General features: G+C 37.0%; 1 protein-coding gene across 3 annotated transcripts in view; it reads left to right on the top strand.

Moving 5' to 3' along the window:
- LOC110023120 (DNA mismatch repair protein MSH6) overlaps nucleotides 1-17,407 on the top strand; it is an 84,013-nt gene extending 66,606 nt beyond the window's left edge. The window contains exons 15-20 of one of the 3 annotated variants that reach the window (XM_020722370.1): nucleotides 12,412-12,574; nucleotides 14,671-14,966; nucleotides 15,302-15,619; nucleotides 15,706-15,835; nucleotides 16,118-16,358; nucleotides 16,952-17,407. In XM_020722370.1, coding sequence (XP_020578029.1) covers nucleotides 12,412-12,574; nucleotides 14,671-14,966; nucleotides 15,302-15,619; nucleotides 15,706-15,835; nucleotides 16,118-16,350 — 1,140 coding nt within the window. In that variant the 3' untranslated portion in view covers nucleotides 16,351-16,358; nucleotides 16,952-17,407. Of the gene's footprint in view, nucleotides 1-12,411; nucleotides 12,575-14,670; nucleotides 14,967-15,301; nucleotides 15,620-15,705; nucleotides 15,836-16,117; nucleotides 16,363-16,916 lie in introns of all 3 variants that reach the window. The other 2 variants (XM_020722368.1, XM_020722369.1) reach the window with 2 other exon arrangements.
- The last annotated feature ends 3,581 nt before the right edge of the window (nucleotides 17,408-20,988 follow it).

Below are 20,988 nucleotides of genomic sequence, written 5' to 3'. Positions count from 1 at the left end.
AAAGCCCCAAAGCATTCCTCCACTTCAACCAACCAACTTGAATTCTACTATTAACATCCCCATCTATATCACCATCGCTTTGAACAACAGACCCGAGATATCTAAATCATTCACACATTTTAATAATTTGATTACCCAAAGTCACACTTCTCTCACTAGAGCTACTACTACTAAAATTACATTTCATGTATTCAGTTTTAGTTCTACTCAAGTGAAGGCCTTTAGACTCCAATGCAGACCTCCATAATTCTAGTTTTTTTCTGGGCTAAATCTTTAATTATATCCATAAGAAGTATATCATCATAAAAAAACATACACCAAAGTCAAGGTACATCCTCCTGTAGATGTCCAGTAAGACCATCCATAACTAAAGCAAAAAGATATGGGCTTAAAGCCAATCTCTGATGTAATCCAACAGAAATAGGAAAATATTTGGTCAATCTTCCCATTATACATTTGATCCTTGGGGAAAAAAAAACATCATTTTAACACAACTCGTGGAGTTTAAAGCAAAAGATAACTGCAACATTTTAGTTAGAAGCATAAAATGACTTTAGTTTGAAGTATGGGATTGACCTCATTGTAAACCACATTGAGCTATGTTTTTATTATGATCGAAGGACTAGGATAAAGATAATTACACTTTTTATTTTCTAAAAATTACCTGAATTTTATACTCGCTGATATTTTTAAATTGCACTTGGTGTTTGTAATCATTCTGTGGGGATTGTCCCATCCAACATGGATATAGAAGTGTCTTTGGTTTAAAAGTTATTTTTTGTATTGTTGGATATTGACACTGACGTCTCCCGCAACCTGGACTAAATGTGACATCCGGGTCGCACAAACAACGCAAAGACAAAGAGAGCGGCTACTTTTTTTTTATTCCTTTCCAATTTTCAGCATGTTTATTTTTATGCTTCATTCCTTTCTGGTCTCTACATATTTGTTGTAATAGGGTTTTAATTTTCAATTTTTGTCGTGTCTTCTGTCATGACAGCCATCGACATCTTTAGCTTTCTCTTCTAGGGCTGTATTTATGGACGAGTGATACTTGATGCGCGGGATAGATTTGGTATGTAAATTTTGCAAATATTTTTCAATGTTACAAAATTACACACGATAGATATATAATAAATGTGTAATATAATTCCAACAAAAATAACTTTTATGAAAATAGTTTATCTTTTAAAACTCTTTTTAAACTGCCAAATCCCCGTTAAAATCAACGCAAGTATATGTATCGCTCATGTAATAAAATGCTCTAATGGAGTCTTAGATATCGATCCCACAAGGAAGTTGGAAAATCCTTGAAGTAAGTTTTTGAAATAATTTTATAATTTAAAAATACAAAAATAAAAGTAAAGTGCGAAGTTTGAATTTAAATGCTATGTAAAATGCAGTTGAAAAATAAAATTAACTAACTAAGAACTAACTTTCAAAAGTAAACTTATGAAAACTAAACAAAGTTTTTGTTTTAACGGGAAGTTCAAATTTAAGAAAGCATTCTTCCCCTTTACAATGAGTATATGGATTGTGAAGAAATTGAAATCATTTGAAAATATATATATATAAACTATTTTATACCAAATAGAAGTAGTTCTATTATTTACCATCTTCTAAGTGTTATAAAGAACATTGACTAATCCAGAGTTTGGCCTCTAATCCCGTGGTTAGACTGGGAGGATGCCGGCTGCCACTTCAGAGCTCCCACTACTCCCTCACCTGAGGGCTAACAATCTTGTATCAGTTTCCAATCAACTAGACCAAATTGTGGATTTTAATCTGTCACCTTAAAATCTTCAATTCTGCATTCAACAAAGTATATTTCCTTATTTATTTGCATTCAGTCTCATGGATGACATACTCTCTCATGAAATTAAATGTGCTATGTTGTAGAAATCATATCCTTTTTCAAAACATATTTCTCTCAACGAGTTTTAGCATTTCAATTGGCTAGATCGAAAAATAAATAAAGATCAGAGTTCAAATTATCACAAATTATTAACATTTAAAACTGTAAAAAATAAAATCAATTCTTCACAAAACCATATCTCAAAGTAGGGAGAATGATAAAGAAGACTATTCAGAATTCATGAGAAGGGTACGACAAAACACAGATTTCATATATAAAAACAAGTTTACAAAACAAAAGAAGTAAAAGACACAACTTATCTCATAATCCTTCCCAAGCAAATCTCTAGAAGTTCTCTGCAAGTCTTTCTCTCTTTACAATCCCACTCAATTATCTCTTAGAAGTTTAATGAAAAAGAAATCTCTCACCTTCCCACTCCTCTTACAAGCCTAGAAGAAAATCTCCTCTTCTCTGCTCTCTCTTCTCTCCTCTTGCCTCTCACGCCTTCTCTCTCTCTCTCTTTCTCTTCTTTTCATCTCTATGAAGTTTTCTCTTTATTTTGGGCTGCCTCATTTGAAAAAGAAATCAAAATTCCTCTCCAAAAGTTTCTTCCAAAAGTCAACTTTTTTGAATTCAAAAGATGTGTCATTTGATCAAAGAGATATATCTCTTCATAAAAGAATCTTCCAAAGTGTCTAGATGCATAGAATTACTCTAATAAGTGTGTAGAGTAAGTGTTCATTTGAAAATTCACGCAAAGTTCGTCTCGAACCGCTTTAATTTGCAAAAAATCTAATTTGCAAAAAATCCGAACCGCTTTAATTTGCAAAAAATCGTCTCTAGCGCATCATGCGCCAGTTCTCTGTCAAACGGCGCATCATGCGCCAGAATCCCAAAATTCTATGTTTTGGTTCCAAATTTCGTCCTTTTTATCATTTTTGCTCCAAATGCCTAAAATGATATACCTGCAACAAAAACATGAAAATACCCTTCTTTAAGTGCAATATCTCAAAAAATAAGCATAAAATATGTGTTTAAAACATTATATTATTTTGATGTATCAATACTCCAGCTGTATTTCGTTCCGATGTGGTGACTATCCTTGAGTTTCCACTGCATAACCTTTTGTTCGTTGCCTCGGTCACTGTATTCACTGTAGCTGCTCCAAAGAACAATGCCTGTGCTGTTCCTGCAGCCCCCACACCTCCTTGCTGCTCTTCCCAACCACCTATCACATTACTGTCTCCTGCCATCCAATCGCCGACCAACGTAGCAGCCTCCTACCTAGTCGCGCCTCCTTGCCCTTCTCCCCTACTGCAGTTACCAGACAACCCCTACAGCTATTTCTCGCAGTCCCCCTTCCTGTCCCCCTTCCAGAACTCCATGTACCCTTGCTACCGCCTTCCAAAAGTAACCCTTCTCCCTTTCCTTTACGTTGCCTTTGCCCCCCTAACTTGTGCCCACATTTTTATCTCCCCCAAACAGTAACTATTGTTTTATCGATGTCAACCTGTTGTTCTTCCGTTCAGGTTTGCTGCCATCCTCAACCCACAACCCACAATCCCCGTGTTGCTGCTATTACCGCCTGCTAACACCGCTACCACCGTTCCGACTCTTTACCACATCATCCACAATCATGTAACCTGCTACCACCACCCTTGGATGAATCTCTTGTAGGGGCGTCTGTGTCTCATGTTTGTTGTTGTTTTTCCTTTCAAGTGTGTTTTGTTGTAATCACATATTTGGTTTCAATAATAATATTTACTTTCTTATTATTTTTTGAGTTAATTTCGGTGCCATCTGGTGCTAGAGTTAGCTTAAAATCAACTTATTTTATGGTTATCCCAATCCTCCACCACCTAACCCAAAATTTTCTTTCCTACCCTACATCGCCCAATACACTTTTTCCAACTACTCAAACCTAACCTCTTACCATGCCAACGAAGAGATAATAGCTTGAGACCTGATCAGGAGAAAATGACACAATATCGCTGTTGAGAAACCCGCAAAGAGATGTTCAGGAACTTACCATAGAATAGATGCAACGGGAAATCCTCGGTTACGCCCATCATGGGATCGGTCGAATGCCCTCCCATCGGCCTGCCAAACCCACATGCAGGCCGATCCTATTCAAGTGAAAAGGTGGAGCGATATTTTGCCTCAGGAAAATAAGGCGGGGAGAGTTTGGGGTCCGCGAGAGACTTAATTACATACTCAAGGAGGAGAAATTTAAACAGGTTTGGAGGGAAAGCAGAGAAGGAAAATTTTCAAAAGGCATGGGGGGTTCTTTAAGGGGAAATACCATGTTTTGTTGTTGTGGTTGTTTTCTTTCTTTTTGTGTTGTTCCTAGCGATGTCCAGGATGTAGGAAAGACAATCTACCTCTCAAATAGGATATCAACCTTGTATCTTTCTTGTTTTCCTTGATCCTTTGTAAGAAAAGCTCTCGTCTGTGTTTTTTTCACTTATCTATTGTCGTTACGTTGTACTTTGTTCGCCGATTTGGGTTTTGAGGCGTATCAAATGGGTATCAGAGCATAGATGATGAGATGACAACAAAGAAAGTGGATGTGCTAGAAGGCGAGGTAAGGCAAATCAAATCAAAAATGGAAAAGAGGTCACCAACAAGCAGGCTAGGTTTTCTTCTATTGAAAGTCGAATGGAGAGTGGATTTGAAAGCATAAGAGAAATGCGGGAGATGATGAAAAAACTCATGGAGATGCAAGCCAAGGTCGTGCCAATCGCTCAAGTTGCCAATTCTAACTAAGGATTGATCAAGGAATCCTTGGTTAGGTCAAAGGGGAAGGAGATCAAGCGATAAGACAATGAAAAAGACGTCATCTACTTACTAGAGCGCCCCCCTAGGACTCCAAGAGGAGAGGGAGTGGAGACTTCCGATAGAGAGTGATGGGCCGAAAATTGAAGAAGGGATGGTGTAAGGGGTTAGGAAACTGAAGATGTTAATCTTTGAAGAGGAGGATGCACATGGATGGACATATTGGGTAGTTCAATTCTTTGTGATGAACGAGTTAACTGAGGAAGAGAAGCTCATGGAAGCGGGATATTGCTTGGAGGAGAGGCTTTAACATGGTTTCAGTGGATGAAGGCAAGGTATATGATACACTCATGGGAGAAGTTTTGAGATTGTTTGTTGGAACGTTTCTGAGTCATTCAGGATGGAAACCTACACGAGCAGTTCTACGCTCTGACTTAGGAGGGGGCTGCGATGGAGTGCTAAGAGAAGTTCAAGCTCTTGTCAGGGAGGTGTCGGTCAACTTTTTTAACAGGCTTGGAAAGGAACTTGAAAAACCTGAAGCTCGACAAAGGAGCGGTCATTTGTCCCTTGAGACTGCGAGGATTAAGTGAAATGATATAGCTCGCTCAGATGATGGAGGACAAGAAATAGGTGAAGAAGATCAGTAAAAGCGACAACATAAGAGGATTCTACAAGAGCACCCTGACAGTCATGTCAGTAAGGACCCAGACGGTGTCGTTTTAGAAAGAGGCTTCGAAAGAGAAGAATATAGGGCCCCACCCCGGGGGTAGTTTCAAGCATTCACAGATGCAGAAGTGCAGGATAAAAGAGCAAAAAATATTATGTTACTTCTGAGATGAGAATTACACCCAAGACATCGTTGCAAGGAATACACTCTTCAGATTCTGTTAGTTCAAGAGGAGGATACAGAGATTCAGGGATCAGAAGAGGATGCGATGGTGGAGGAGCATTTGCATTTATATGTGGCGAAGGTGTCCTTCAATTTAGTGGTGAGATTTATTTTAAATCACACCATGAAAGTAAGGTGGATCGGGGAACAATTGATTGTGGTGTTGGTAGATAGCTGGGTCACGCATAAATTCATCTCAAATCAGGTTGTGGAGAAGCTAGGGTTGAAGCTGGTGACTATCGGGAGCTTCAGCGTCATTATGGGGACAGGGAAGGTAGAGAAAAGTCGGGGAATTTGCAAGGGGTTGATTCTAACACTATATGACATACAAGTTGTGGAAGACTTCCTTTAGATTTGGGCAGCAAAGATGTGGTTTTCGGGGATGAAGTGACTGCGAACATTAGGAGAGACGAAGGTGGATTGGAAATCCGTTGTGGAAGACTTCCTTTAGATTTGGGCAGCAAAGTTGTGATTTTTGGGGATGAAGTGACTGCGAACATTAGGAGAGATTGACGATGGAGTTCCAAGTGAAGGGATGCTAGCTTATGCAAAACCATGGTCTCACTCAAAATCATGGTCAATTCAATTCGAGGAGCGGGAATGGGTTACTTGGTGGAGTTGTAGAGCATTGAGGAGGTTTAAGATTCAGAGTTGGCAGAGTTTCCGAAAGGGGTTTAGCAGCTCCTACGACAGTTTACTGATGTTTTTCAGCAGCCAAGCGGGTTACCTCCTCTGAGAAAATGCGAGCACCCTATTACATTGAAGGAGGGTGTTTCTCCGATCAGCGTCAAACCATATTGGTACCCCCAGATTCAGAAAGATGAGATAGGGAAGTTGATCTGAGAGATGCTCAAGATTGAGATTATCAGGCCTAGTGTTTCCCATCCTATTGGTAAAAGATGACAGTTGGAGATTCTGCGTGGATTATCGGGCTTTGAACAAGGAAATTTTGTTGGACAAGTTTTCTATTCCAATGATTAATGAGTTACTGGATGAGCTTTATGGGGCACTCATTTTCTAAAAAATTGATCTTAAGTCAGGGTACCACCAGATCAGGATGATTCCAACGGATGTGCACAAGACAACATTCAGGACACATTCAGGACATTATGAGTTCTTAGTGATGACATTTGGCCTTACCAACGCTCTGATGACACGAATAAAATTTTTCAACCTTATCTCTAGAAATTTGTCCTAGTTTTCTTTGATGATATTCTATTCTATAATCGTACAAAGACAACATGTGGGGCACCAGAGGACAATTCTGGAGATGTTGAGGGAGCACCAGTTGTATGCTAACTTAAAAAAATATTCTTTTACACAGTTACAGGTGGAGTATCTAGGACATTTAACTAGAACGAGGGTAGTAGAGGACCAGTCCAAGATCGAGGTTATGATTAATTGGCCTTTACTAAGGAATTTGAAGGAGTTGAGAGGATTCTTGGGTCTCACCGGATACTATGGAAAGTTTTTAAGAGGATGACACGATAACATGACCATTGACAGAGCAGTTGAGAAAAAACAATTTCAAATGGGGTGAAGCTGCGACACATACATTTGAACATCTGAAGAGGCCATGACTAGCATCCCAGTTTTAGCACTTCTAAATTTTAGTAAGCCATTTGTGGTGGTGACGGATGTGTCAAGGTACGGATTGAGAGTAGTGCTCATGCAGGATTAGTGATTGATTGCCTACTTCAATCAAGTTTTTACGGTCAGAGCGAGATTAAAATCAGTATATGAGCGGGAATTGATGGCAATTGTCCTGACTATTTAGAAGTGACGACCCTGCCGATTGGGGTGAGATTTTGGTTAGGACAGATCAGAGGAGTTTAAAGTATCTTCTAGAGCAGTGATTGGTGATTGAAGAGCATCAAAGATGGCTATATAAGCTATAAGGCTATGATTTTAAGATTCAGTGCCGATCGGGATTGGAGAACAAAGTAGCTGACGCACTGTCGATAAAAGTGGAGGAACCCCAATTAAATGTTCTGTCAGTACCCTTGGTTCTAGATTCGGAAGCCTTGAGACAGGAGAGCGAAAGGGGTGAGGAACTGAGGAAGATAAGAGTCGAGTTACTATAGGATCCAACCAATCATCCAGGATATGCATTGAGGGGATAACAACTATTCCACCAGTGGCGATTCGTGCTACCCTAGAAACTGGAGTATATTCTCAGATTATTACAGAAGTTTAATGGCAGTGCGATCGGGGGACATTTAGGGGTACAAACATTCTTCTTGAGCAGAACTTTATTGGATAGGGATGCACAGAGATGTGGAGGACATGATAGCAAAATGTGACACGTCCCAACAACACAAGTACTTGAGCACAACACTAGGAGAGTTACTACAACCTTAACATTACTGAGGAAGGTTTGGGAAGAAGTGACGATGAATTTTATCGAGGGGCTGCCACAGTCAAAAGGGTTCATGGTGTTCATGGCGGTCGTCGACCGCCTAAGTATGCATATTTCATTTCCTTGCAACATATTTACACTGTGGTCTCAATCGCGGCGGTGTTTATTCGTGAAGCGTTCCATTTGCATGGGGTGCTGGAATCGATTTTATCGGATTGGGACAATGTGTTTCTCAGCCACTTCTGAAAGGAGCGATTCGGGTTGCAAGAGATAGTTCTTAAAAGAAGCACCGCATATCATCCTTTGACCGATGAGCATACGGAGGTGGTCAACAGGAGTGTGGAAACATACATGCTTTTTGTAGTCGATGCACCAAAGCTATGGGATAAGTGGATTACATGGGTTGAATATTGGTACAATACTTCGTATCACACTGCACACAGACCACTCCCTTCAAGATATTGTATGGGCGGGACTCATCTAACTTGTTGCATTATGGGCATGGTACCACACTGATATTAAACGTCTATCAGTACTTGGAGGAGAGGAATAGGATACTAACAGAGCTTAAGGAGCATTTACCGAGAGCTTAACAAATTATGAAGAGGAAGGCGAACGAACACAGGAGAGATGCAATTTGAATCAGAAGACATGGTTTACTTGAAACTGAAGCCCTACCGATAAAAGACATTGGCCAGGAGGATAAGCGAGAAACTGTCACCGCGATATTTTAGGCCTTATGAGGTGATGGCAAACTTCAGGGTAGTGGCCTATCGTTTGAAGTCACCACCATCGCCCGCACTACACCCAGTCTTCCATATATCGCAACTAAGACGTGCAATTGGAGATCACACACCCTTATCTACACTACCGCCAACGCTTCGGAGGACTTGTAGGTGATTCTGGAGCTGTTAGAAATTGAAGGAGTGCGCCGAGGAATAGGGGGAACGCAGGAGGTATTGGTTAAGTGGAAAAGATTGCTACACTATGAAGTAACATGGGAGCTTTACAATGTGATCCACAAGTAGTTTTCATCCTTCCACCTTGAGGACAAGGTACTTCTTTGACAGAGGAGTAATGTTTTGCCCATCATGGGACCGATCTAGGAGGGATTGATCGAATGCACCCTCCCACTGTGGCCGGTCGAATGCCCTCCCGATGGCCAGCTAAACCCACAGACGGGTCAATCCTGTTCCGGCGACGAGGCGGAGCTGCATTTTGTCGTAGGAGAAGAAGGCGGGGAGAGTTTTGGGTCCACGAGGGAAAATTAAATTAGGTTTGGAGGGAAAGTGGGAAAAAAATGTTTTCAAAAGGCTATGGGGGGATTCTTTAAGGGGAAAAACCTAGTGTTTGTTTTCTTTTATGCATGTTTTGTTGTGACTGTTGTTTTATTTCTTCTTGTGGTGTTCCTAGCGATGTCTAGGGTGTGGAAGAGACGATCTACCTCTTGAATAGTAAATCAACCTTGTATATTTCTTGTTTCCTTTGATCACTTGTATGAGCAGGCCTAGTTTCTGTTTTTTCCACCTATCTATTTTGCTTCGTCATAGTTTGTTTGCTGATTTTGGTTCCGAGATGTATCATCCTCCAACTGCAACAGAGGCTTACCTTCTTCTAGAGGAGGCAATTCAAAAGGGTCACCCGTAGCCATAACAATTTCTTACCAGATCGAAAGACTGCAGTAAATCTCTTCCACAAGATAGATTCCAAAGAGGAACCACTACCCTGAAGATTTTTCATAAAATGTCAAAAAGTCAGGATCTTAAGTAAAGATGAAATTATCATAGTTTGATCTCCACATGGATCTCGACGAGTTCATTGAGTGACTCTAGACCGCAGAATGTGTCTTTTTGTATCAACGTCTCACCGGACATAATTATGAAACTGATCGCTAACAAGTTAAAGAAGAATGTGTATCTATGATAGGAGAATTTGAAGATTCTTAGACAACAAGAATGAAAGAGTAAAATTATTACCTAGTCTATGACAAAAGATATAGTGACAGTATCTACCAATTCATTATAGATAGGATGTTCAGACCCTAGCTTCAAAAGTGTAAAACATCACCGGATACCTCAACATCTTACAGACAGAGTTCAACCCTATGATCTTGTAGTCGGAGTACATTGAGGGGAACATCCAAGTCGACCTCTCCCGAGAAGAAACTAATTCAAAGTGGAGAACATGTGGAGCCTAACAACATTCACAAATTTTTCGCAGCCAGAAAGTGTGTCAAGTGCCAAGATTTTGGGCATAGTGCATCAGATTGGCCAAACAAGAGTACAGTCTATTTCATCTAACAGGGAGCAGTTGAAGAAATGAACAATAATATTGTATATATTGAAGAAAGTGATGACACAAAAGAGGGGTACTAGTTGCCAACTGATGTGGGAGAGATACATGTAATTCGAGCTGAGCCCATGAGAGATAATTTGACGGGGTTAACAATAGTTGTTCTAGATGAGAGAGTCTGAGATAATGAGCATTCATGCAGAGTATGAGATTGTGGTACTTCAAACTACTTTTTTCAGTCATTGAGAGGAGCATCAACAGGATTGACATGAGAAGTACAAAAGGTCATGTGTTTGAGAAGTTGATATCGGACACACTATAGGCTCATATAAGAGAATTTTAAAATTTTTAGATAAATAGTTTACCTTCTGAGTTGCCTCAGCTAAGGGAGATCCAACATATCAAATATGAGAATATTTTGAACTATTTTTGGAAGATCATATGGGGTCAGTTGGGTATTAAATTCAGTTCAATAGTATACCCACAGACAAATGGTTAGACATGAGGGATGACCCGCAGTGTTGGAAATTGCCATAGGAGTTTTGCGGGAAAGAATATTCTACATTGGGATCCAGTTCTTTTAATAGAAGAAGGAGACATCTCTTGAGTGTTTGTTATTGAGAATTGCTCATTCTGCCATAGATTTCAATCTAGAGTTAGTTTTTCTTGACGAATTTGTTTATCAGATGTGCCTGCCGAGCATGATGAGTGTAAGAGGAAAATTATAAATTTAATGGCTTGGGAGTTGCTTTATAAAAATCTATGTCGATATGCAACACTAGCTCAGTTTGTGCCAAAAGAGGATAAATACTTATTTTACCAGGATGTGCTTCAGAATGACAACACCTACATGACTGACTTATTAGGATATTGTGTCATTTCCGCTATCTTCAACATGGTCTACCTGACGCCATACTTTAAGGAGACAAAAGCTTCAACTAATGAGTTTGAAGCTTCCTCAACCCCATGAGATTGGTGCAGGTGTCTACTACTACCTAGACTAGACCTGGCATCCGGGTCACGCAAATGATGCTGAGCCGAATTGAGCGGCTCTTCTTTCGATTTCTTTACAATTTTCAACACATTTTCTTTTATCCTTCCTCCCAGTTCTTTCCTACATATGCGTTGTATTAGGGTTTGGATTCTCAGTTTTTGACATGTATTCTGTCAAGACAACCATCTGCGTCTTTGATTTCCCTTTCTAGGGTTGTATCTAATGACGAGTGGGTGCTCCGGTCCTGAAGAACGGTGCCTGCGTAGTTTCTGCAGCCCCCATGCTTTCCTGCCACCCTTCCCAACCTACTATCACCTTATAGCCTTCTGCCATCCAACCACCAACCATCTTACCAGCCTCCTACCACCCAGCCGCCTCCTCGTTACCTCCTCTGCTGCAGCCACCGGACATCCCTTATAGCTGTTTCCTGCAGTCTACTTTGTTGCCCCCCTTCTAGAACTCCACACACCTCTACTGTACTCCACACACCTCTGCTGTTGCCTTCCAAAATCAACCCTCCTCCCTTTCCTTTGCCCTGCCGCTGCTTCCTAAACAAGCGCTCACCTTGCTGTCACCCCCCTGCTGTTTGATTGCTGTCATTTCGCTGTCTGCCGCCTAGGCTTGTTGTCATCCCCAAACAACAACCCCACAATCCCTGGATTGCTGCTATTACTGCCCACCGCCACCCCTACCACCATTCCGTCCCCTTACCGTGCTGTCCACTCCACGTAACCAACCACCACCACCTCTAGATCAACCTCTTGTGGGGTCGCCTTTGTGTCACGTCTATTGTTGCTCCCCGTTTCAAGTATTTTTGGTTCTAATCATATATCTGCTTTTAGTAATAATATTTACTTTGATTGACTTAACTTTGGTACCAGGTATCGAAGTCTTTTTGGTTTCAATGTGGAGTTCGAGATATTTTTGCTGCATGGATATGATGATGTCCAAAACTTCTACGTGTTAGAATATTAGTGATGCTAATTGTTATAGCAGATCTTTGATCTGGTTAGCATTTTTGTTTCAAATCTGTACGATGAAGCAGTGATTCGATCATGTACTATTCAAACAAGCTTCTTTGCTCTTATCATTTGTGCTTTAATGTTTCTAAACATTATTGTCATTTTCTGCGTTCAATTTCCATTCTTGCTGTATTTGTTTTTTTTTTCCTTGATGTATTTATGGTTTTTTTTCTTGCAAAAAACGTTGTCTAATTCTGTCATCTTATCAAAACTTTTTATTTGCAGGGATTTTTTAGATACTGGACGGCAGACATTAAGAAGTATATATCGGAACTGTCAAGAGCAGAAGCTGAAAAAGAATCTAAATTGCATGGAATTTTGTTGAAGCTGATGGAGCAATTCAGTGAGCACCATAGCAAATGGAGACAATTAGTTTCCGTCGTTGCAGGTGATTTGTTATATTTTCAGATAGGGAGACCATACACTTTTACTTAATATTCACGTTCTTGTTATTGACAATTATATGCTTGGACACATACACTAGGTTAAATTTCTTTGATCTTAAAATTTCTTATAATGACAACTTCCATGTTGTAAGCAATTCATCTTCCAGTTATTTCTGCATTTTTAAATTAAGATTCGTTTCTTTGGTGTAGTATCTGGTTGCCCTGATAATTGAAATTTATTTGTTAGCACCGAAGTTGTTAAAAGTTTGCTTAAGAGCCAAGTGAAGTAATGCATGGTTCTGTGCATTATTTGGTTGTGACACACGATCTAATGGCAACAAGCACATGCCACATTGCACAATGTCATAGCACCACATATTTTGCCTCGATTCAAAATGAATCTCTATTTAGATTTTGAGATTTTGTTTAGCATTTGACACAATAATTAGGAGGCAAGAATGCTCACGTCCCATCATTGGCTATCGTAGTCTTTGAGTCATTATTTGCTAGTTCTATGGTGTTTCTTGCTAGTGTTAGTTGCTTCTCGGTAGTTCTGTTACGACCCGGTCTGGTGCTTAGAATTAACTGAGGCGAGAATTGCGGTTTACGGTATTAACATTTCATTTCACTTCTCACAAAATTTCTCAGAAACTTTTAATATATAAAAGAGCCACTAATTTACAAAGTATGACACAATTAAACATCAAAAAACAACAACATAATTTGAAAATCACATTTCAAATCAGTATTGAACAATATATCAATATATGAGGAAACAGTTAAAGAAAACTACAAACATATCATAACTAGTAACTATTAGTTGCAGTCTTTCTCCTTGTAAACCAAATCTCTCCTATCAGACATATCAACCCAAAACTTTTTTTCTCTTGAAAGAGAATATTAATTTCAATTATGAAATTGACTTAGTGAGTAATTATAATATTTATTCTCATTAAACTATGATGCTTATACCATGCATGAATGATAAAAAAAATACGGCTCACTATTTTATGAAAACTTAAACTTTCATTTTAATTTTACTCATTCCCATTTCACTTCAAGTATTTATCATTTTAATTTCTTTAATAGTCATAATAGGATTACCGTCATGCCCGAAGGTATCCTAAAAAAAAATGTGTCCGAAGCTACTCTGAAAATGTACTTGAAAGTATCATCAAAATGTACCCGAAGGTGCCATCAAATTATACTTGAACGTACACTTTTATCATTTCATTTAACATGCACAGGTACATCACATCTTCTTCCAACACGACTTGGGGTAATTTTGTATGACTTAATTCTTTAAAATGTACCTTCATATGTAATTTATTTTCCTCCAATCTTTTATGTCATTTCAGACTTCAATATGCAATTATAATTGAAAAGCTTATTTTAAACTATTTAATAAAAACTTATTTGTTTATTTATTATTTTTTTATTATTCTTTTTATTTCTTTATAATTTTTTTTATTTTTTTAGCTTTCTTTTATTACAAGTTCTCCTCGCCAGGCTACCAGTATTCTTAAATTCTTCTGGCTACTAGTGTTAGTAGCTTCTCTCTCACAATTTTTTGAGAATGTATCTTGGTGTATCGTCTAGAAGCTTCTTGGTGACTAATTTTTTCCTCACTTAACACCGTCTCCACCACTCATCAGTTTTTAGTTGGTCTCTAACTAAATTTCATGATTTCTTTTTTATTTTCAAAACTTCATTCTTTATAAGTACGTTTTCTTTGGATTTCGAATAGTTAAATTTTTTTTTTTATTAAATGCATTATTCTATTTGTTGAAAACTATTAATTGTTGTGATTTAGGTTTGGCAAATCAAGTAATCATGAGCAATATAGTTAGTAATTCCACTACTTTATTTTGCACCTTTTTGCATTGAATCAAAGAAGGAATCTTTGTGCGTCTGATTGCATTTTGACCTTTAAAAAATATTGGCCAGCTCAATGGTTGTCTTAAAGCCCTTTTTTTATGGTTTGGATTCTGTGAAGCAACCATTTTCATATCCGCCAGCTCTAGTAGCCTATTTCTCTCTGTTTTTTTTTTTTTTTTGTAAATTTATTTTTATGAACCTAACTGAGGACATCTTGCAGAATTAGATGTCTTAATCAGTCTCGCAATTGCTAGCGACTATTATGATGGACCTACATGTCGGCCGATTATCAATGAAATAAAGGATTCAGAGAGTAGCATCACTCCCTTCTTATTTGCTAAAAGCTTAGGACATCCTACTCTCCGCATTGATTCTTTGGGAGACCGCTCCTTCGTTCCCAATGATGTGAGTATTGGCGGAACTGAACATGCCAGCTTTATCCTTCTCACGGGCCCTAACATGGGCGGTAAATCCACCCTTCTTCGTCAAGTTTGCATGTCCATAATCCTAGCACAGGTAACCTTTTTTGCGTTTGATTTGCAATTACTTTTGTGTGGATTTGCAAATTCCAATTAACTTAGGGGCTGTTTGGGATCACTTTTATCTTTTGTTTTTTAGTTTTTGTTTTTCATTTTCATTTTATTTATGTTTTGATTTAAACAAAATATGTTCAGCTGTCATAAATTTTTTAGAGTTTTTTAAAAACAAATTAATTAAAATAAAAGTATACAATAAATACACAAAAGCAAGCACGTTTTTTAAAATAAAAGGAAAAATGCAAATAAACATAGAAATTAAAATTGATGCCAAAGGGGCTTTTGGCCTTTATGTGATGGTTTGGTTTTGTTTAGATTGGAGCTGATGTTCCAGCAGAGAGCTTTGAGCTCTCACCAGTTGATCGCATCTTTGTTCGCATGGGAGCAAGAGACCACATTATCACCGGCCAAAGTACATTCCTGACTGAGCTTTCGGAAACAGCATCTGTGTTGTCATCAGCGACCGGACATTCCTTTGTAGCACTCGATGAACTCGGTCGCGGAACATCGACTTCTGATGGACAAGCAATTGCTGGATCTGTTTTACAGTATCTGGTTCATGAGACTCAATGCAGGGGCATGTTCTCTACTCATTACCACCGATTAGCTGCAGATTTTGCCAAAAACCCGAAAGTAATAAATATTTTTGTTCTTGTGATGTCAAATATTATGCCTTCGTTTGAGCCATAATGATTGTGGATTCTCCGTTCTATTTTCAGGTATCTGTGTGTCATATGGCCTGTAAAGTGGGAAATGGGTTAGATGGCATGGAAGAGGTCACGTTCCTTTACAGATTGACCCCTGGTTCTTGTCCCAAAAGCTATGGTGTAAATGTTGCTCGTCTGGCTGGTATAGCATCCCTCAGCCATGTTTTAGTGGGGCATTTACATTTCTAATAGCTAGATTTTACTTTTTTCTGTGTCTCATAAAAAATAGTATTATTTTAACTTTTAAAATGTGAAGTACGCCTTTTCATGCATAGGTAAGGTGGTACATAGGTAAAATATGAAGTTTAATTGTTATATATGTAAATACATAGGAATTAAGTGATATGTATGCAAATCTTGCTTTAATTTTATTTTTGATGTTTATGTTTCCTAATTGAAACTTATTTGCTTTGGAGTATGATAGGGGTACCTTCCTCAGTTCTTCAGAAATCCGTGGAAAAATCAAATGATTTTGAGGGTGTTTTTGATAATCGCCAACATGGTCGAAGTGCCCTAAAACATAAAGAAATTTCTGTCATTCAAGATTTGATCCATGTTGCAGAGACCTGGAAGCAGGGGATGAATTCTCTGTCTTCTACTATTAGTCTGCTCAGAGAAATCCAACAGAGAGCTCAGTTGCTGTTGGTCAAAAGCTGAACTTAAAGTTAGGTCAGTTTGGGCAATTTTTTCACTGCTTTGATTTTTATAACAAGCAGTTCCATTGCTTTGCTTTCATTTTGGCAACTCTTGTGTGTACATTTTTCTTTTTTAAAAAAAGAGGCATTTACATACATACCATCCAATTTCTATGTATTTAAATATCTAACACATAAATTTTACTTTTTTACTTTTATACGAGCCAAATCTTTCATATATCACATGAAAAAATGTCATTATTTTAACTTTTAAAAAGTGAAATACACATTTTCATGCATAGTTAAGGTGAGAAATATGGAAATTGAAGTTTAGGTGTTAGATTTGAACAAATAAGAATTGTGTGGTATTTATGAAAATTATCCTTCAAAAAATTGTGGGAAGCAACTCTTTTTATGGAGCCAAAACTTAAAAAATCTAAAAAATCCAATTTCATCAGGAGTTCCACAACTATTCCTTGCATTTAGCCGCCCCCAAAACCCCCACCCCCCCAAATAGACCCTTGATCCATTAGCTGATTTATTTTGCATTTTTATCCTAAACAAATTCTCATTTTGGATAAATGTTAGGTAGATTTGCTCTTACGGGCTTGTGCTGTTGGCAGAACATAATGATTAATCAAACGCCTCTACATGCCTACATGTTTTGGTCTTTTGTGCTAGTTTGGGAAGAGCTGGAATCTGCTCGCAGATATTTATATATAGCATCGGTTCCATCATGTTGGACCATTTATTCGGTGAGTACATACTTAATGGTGCCCAACTCTTGGGCAGGCAAGACATGCTTGCAATTTTGTAATTGTTCAATACAAGGCATAAGTGGGTTTTTGAATTTCTATGCCTCACCCCCCTGCAATTCCCGAATTGTTTAATCCATAGAATCTCTTGATCATTGGGTCGTTATATAAAATTGTAATTTTTCATTTTTACTTGTTGAGGTCAAATTTCTTAGCATCTTTTCTTGAAGATTGTCTCAGGAGATACTAGAGGGTGATTATATTATGGAAGATTTACATGCATAACCCTCAACTCCTATGTATTTACATCTCTAACCCTAAACTTTAATTTTTATATACATGCCGCCTTTACATAGGAATTGGGGGAGGGGGTGTGTATGTAAATGTCCCTAAAATTATTAAATATTTATTTCAACTCTTGTGGCGCAATTTTGTTCCGCCTTTGGTCATGTTATTATTTAATGCCTGCACTCCATCATGTGGATAATCCGTGGCCAAATTTGCAGACATTATCTTCTTATTTACTACACGAACCAAAATCCCACGGCGCAGGTGTTGATAAAATAAAACTTGGAAGAGCATGATAATATATTTTTATAGACATTTTGAGCCATTAAAACTTTATTTAACGTGTTCACATTGAATTCATATATAGTCATTTATTTTCCTTTTTAAATGAGCTCGCAAAATTAACTTGAAGGGCCTAAATTTTGGCTGATTTCTGTTTTTTTTTCATAGAAAAAGAGGAATTTACGCAAGTAGCACACACTTGTTATGCTTTTACATTTCTCACTCCTTAACTTTCATATTTATATGCATCATACTTTGTTGTCTTAAACTTTTGCATAAAATGTTCTATTTCACTTTTAAGAAGTGATCTTAGTACAACTTTTGATGTGATATTAAAGATTTAAGTGTCGTTTGTCTAAATATGAAAGCGTAGTTGTGAGATGTGTAAGTACATGTAAGAGAATTGGGTGCTGTGTGATTGTAGGGAAAAAAATAAACCTTCTTGAAGGTGGTAAATATGAAAATACATAGAAGTTGAGAGGTCTGTATGTAAATTTTTATTTTATTTTTTTATTTTTTTAATTCCAACTGGTATAGTAACTAGCATCTGAGCATAAGAAGCAAGCCAGTTGTCAGACCTAAATGGCAGGAGCTCTTCAAACAAAATACAAAAAAAATCAAATTGCCATAATTCAGATGCGCTTCATCAATAGAATCGTAAGTTGAGCAAATCCTGTTTTAGAAAAGCACTTGATTTTGTCGTTATTAATATTATAAATATTATTATCATTATCAGCCTAAGAATAGGCCCTTCAAGCTGAAATAAATTTTGAAGAGAGCACATGATATGATTCGTTAGAATATGTCTCAGTTGAACAAGTGAGGCTTTAAAGGACAACGGTAGCGTTAAACCATGTAAAACAAAATATTGTGTGGATGCCAAATTCATTACTTGGGCATGTAAATAAAAGGAAATTTGCATGCATACCACACAAGAAGTCTTTTGTATTTGCATCTCTTACGCCTAAATGTTCATGTTTTTATTTGTAAGATTTTGATGTTGTAAACATATGCTTGAAAATATGTATTTCACCATTAAAAATTATAATGATGTTTTTGATGTGCTGTGAATGTAAATAAACAAGTTTAGGAGTTTGATATTATAATATATAGGAATTATGTGAAATGTATGTAATTGCCCCATTAAAAAAAAATTTACAGAAGTGCCATTATTCATCGGATCTCTTTTTATTAGACGGAAGACTCGACTATCTAGTCATCCACCTGCAGTAATTTCAACTATTGGGTTCATTATATATATATATATATCTCTGTGTGTGTGTGTGTGTATCTATAGATCTTGAGGTGGTATGTATGTAATGCCCCAAAAAATTAAAGTGATTAATGAAACGCCAAAACTGATTTAGCCCGCCGCAGTAATTGAATCACGTGGATGATTGTGAGTGGGTGGGTACGCCACGCTTTCCAATTGTTAGATGAACGGCCGTGATTTGTTCCTCAAAATCAGAGCCAATTACATTAATTACAGTCAAATCACCAAAGCGGTTCGGTGTAACGGTCCACAATGGCGGGCCGGCAGCCGGCTCAGCTCAGCTGTATCCAGCTGTGGTTATTATATTTAAAATTGAATAAATTGGAATTATTCGTCCACTTGGCCAATAATGCCTTCAGATGTGGGACCCATTTGACTGCCTCCCACTAATAGGACTGTTTGCTTAACTTTGGTTGGGATTCTCTAGCTCACATGACTTGTTTTTTTTTTTTTTTTTTTTTTTTCAAATATAAAAAAGGGGCATTTACATACACACTTCATAGTTCTTACATATTTACATATCTATCCTCTAAATTTTAAAATTTGTATTCATAGTACTCAAATCTTTAACATTACATAAAATATATAATTACAAATGTATCTTTTTATGTATGTTTATAACATCACGATATTATAAATGTGAATATCAAATTTTAGATGTTAAATATATAAATATATAAGATTTGTGTGATGGGTATGTAAATGTAGATTTTTGATGGTTGATATTATGTTGTAATTGATAACTTGGAAATATATAGGAATTGTGCATTTTTTATTAGGGACAATTACATACGAATCACTCGAAACTTGTTATTTACAAATCAATCATGCCATTTCGTCCATTGTTCCAATTCTCGCTCAAATGTCAAAATTCATGGTAAAACCCCAATCCATATTTGTCATTTATATCAAATTTTCAATTGATTGATCCTGGCATGTGTAAATACATTGGTTCGGTAGTTCAAGAAAATCACATGGGTTAATCAATTTGAGAATATCAATGTTTCGGGCGGTCTGCATGTAATTATCTCTTTTTATTAAATGTATGAAATTATATGGCAAAATTTGAATTAGATTCGACAAATTATTAAGGTTGGAATAAATTTGTAATCTTTGACTCACCTCATCTAATTATCTTTGGTTATGTTGAAGTCCTCGGAAAAGAGTATGTTTGGCCATATATCTTAGACAAATAAAGTTGCTCTTTTGTCTTAGCTACCAGCATGGCATGCCCATGCAGTGAGAGTGCTCTTGGCAGACATTTTTCATCCAACAAAACATATTCATTTTTACACCAAGTGTTATCTGTTAATCTTATGTAATTTTATTTATATGATTTAACTATAATATGTCATAAAATATTGCAATTGTAAACTTATATATATATATATATATATAGGTTCTATCTCTAGACTTCTTATTATTTCTCTTCTTTCACTCTTATGCATCCAACACATTGGCATATTGAGCTTTTTTTGATTTGTCTGTTCATTAACTAATTTGTTGATAAAGAAAGCAAATTTTAGGTTAGATTCATCAATGAATTGGGCATAAGAAAAATTAAATTTTATTTGTTCATTTTTAGCTTGCTAAAAGCATGTAAAGTTGTGACTTAAATCTATTTTGCACATAAAGTATCTTAAGCCAAATGATGAATTAAAAGTCTTGAATAAGATGGACTTTAGATGATTAATTAGTTATAGATTTTTATTTTATTAAATTAAATTATAAATGTTTAACCCACCTTGGAAAGCATCTTATTTTATCAAATAATATTCATAATGAGCAAGGATGCACCTTATGTATTATGGAAGATGATACCATATGGAGTTTATAAAATGTGATTTCATGAGTTTGAAGTAATAAATTATATTTTATAAAATATATATTTTGAGATATCAATAAGGTTTTTTATATTATAAAAGAATCTTTTATTAGTTTCCCTAACACAATGATTATATCAAGATGAAATATGAGTGATTGGACTCAACAAGTATGCAAGATAATTTAATTATATTCATAAATTTAGAAAGCTGTTAAGAATGATTTTGGAGAGGACTTT

Source organism: Phalaenopsis equestris, unplaced genomic scaffold (genome assembly GCF_001263595.1).
Source record: "Phalaenopsis equestris unplaced genomic scaffold, ASM126359v1 Scaffold000212, whole genome shotgun sequence".
In the NCBI taxonomy this organism is placed as follows: domain Eukaryota; kingdom Viridiplantae; phylum Streptophyta; class Magnoliopsida; order Asparagales; family Orchidaceae; genus Phalaenopsis; species Phalaenopsis equestris.
Note: the sequence above shows the minus strand (reverse complement) of the source record. Positions and strands in the feature narration are given on the sequence as shown.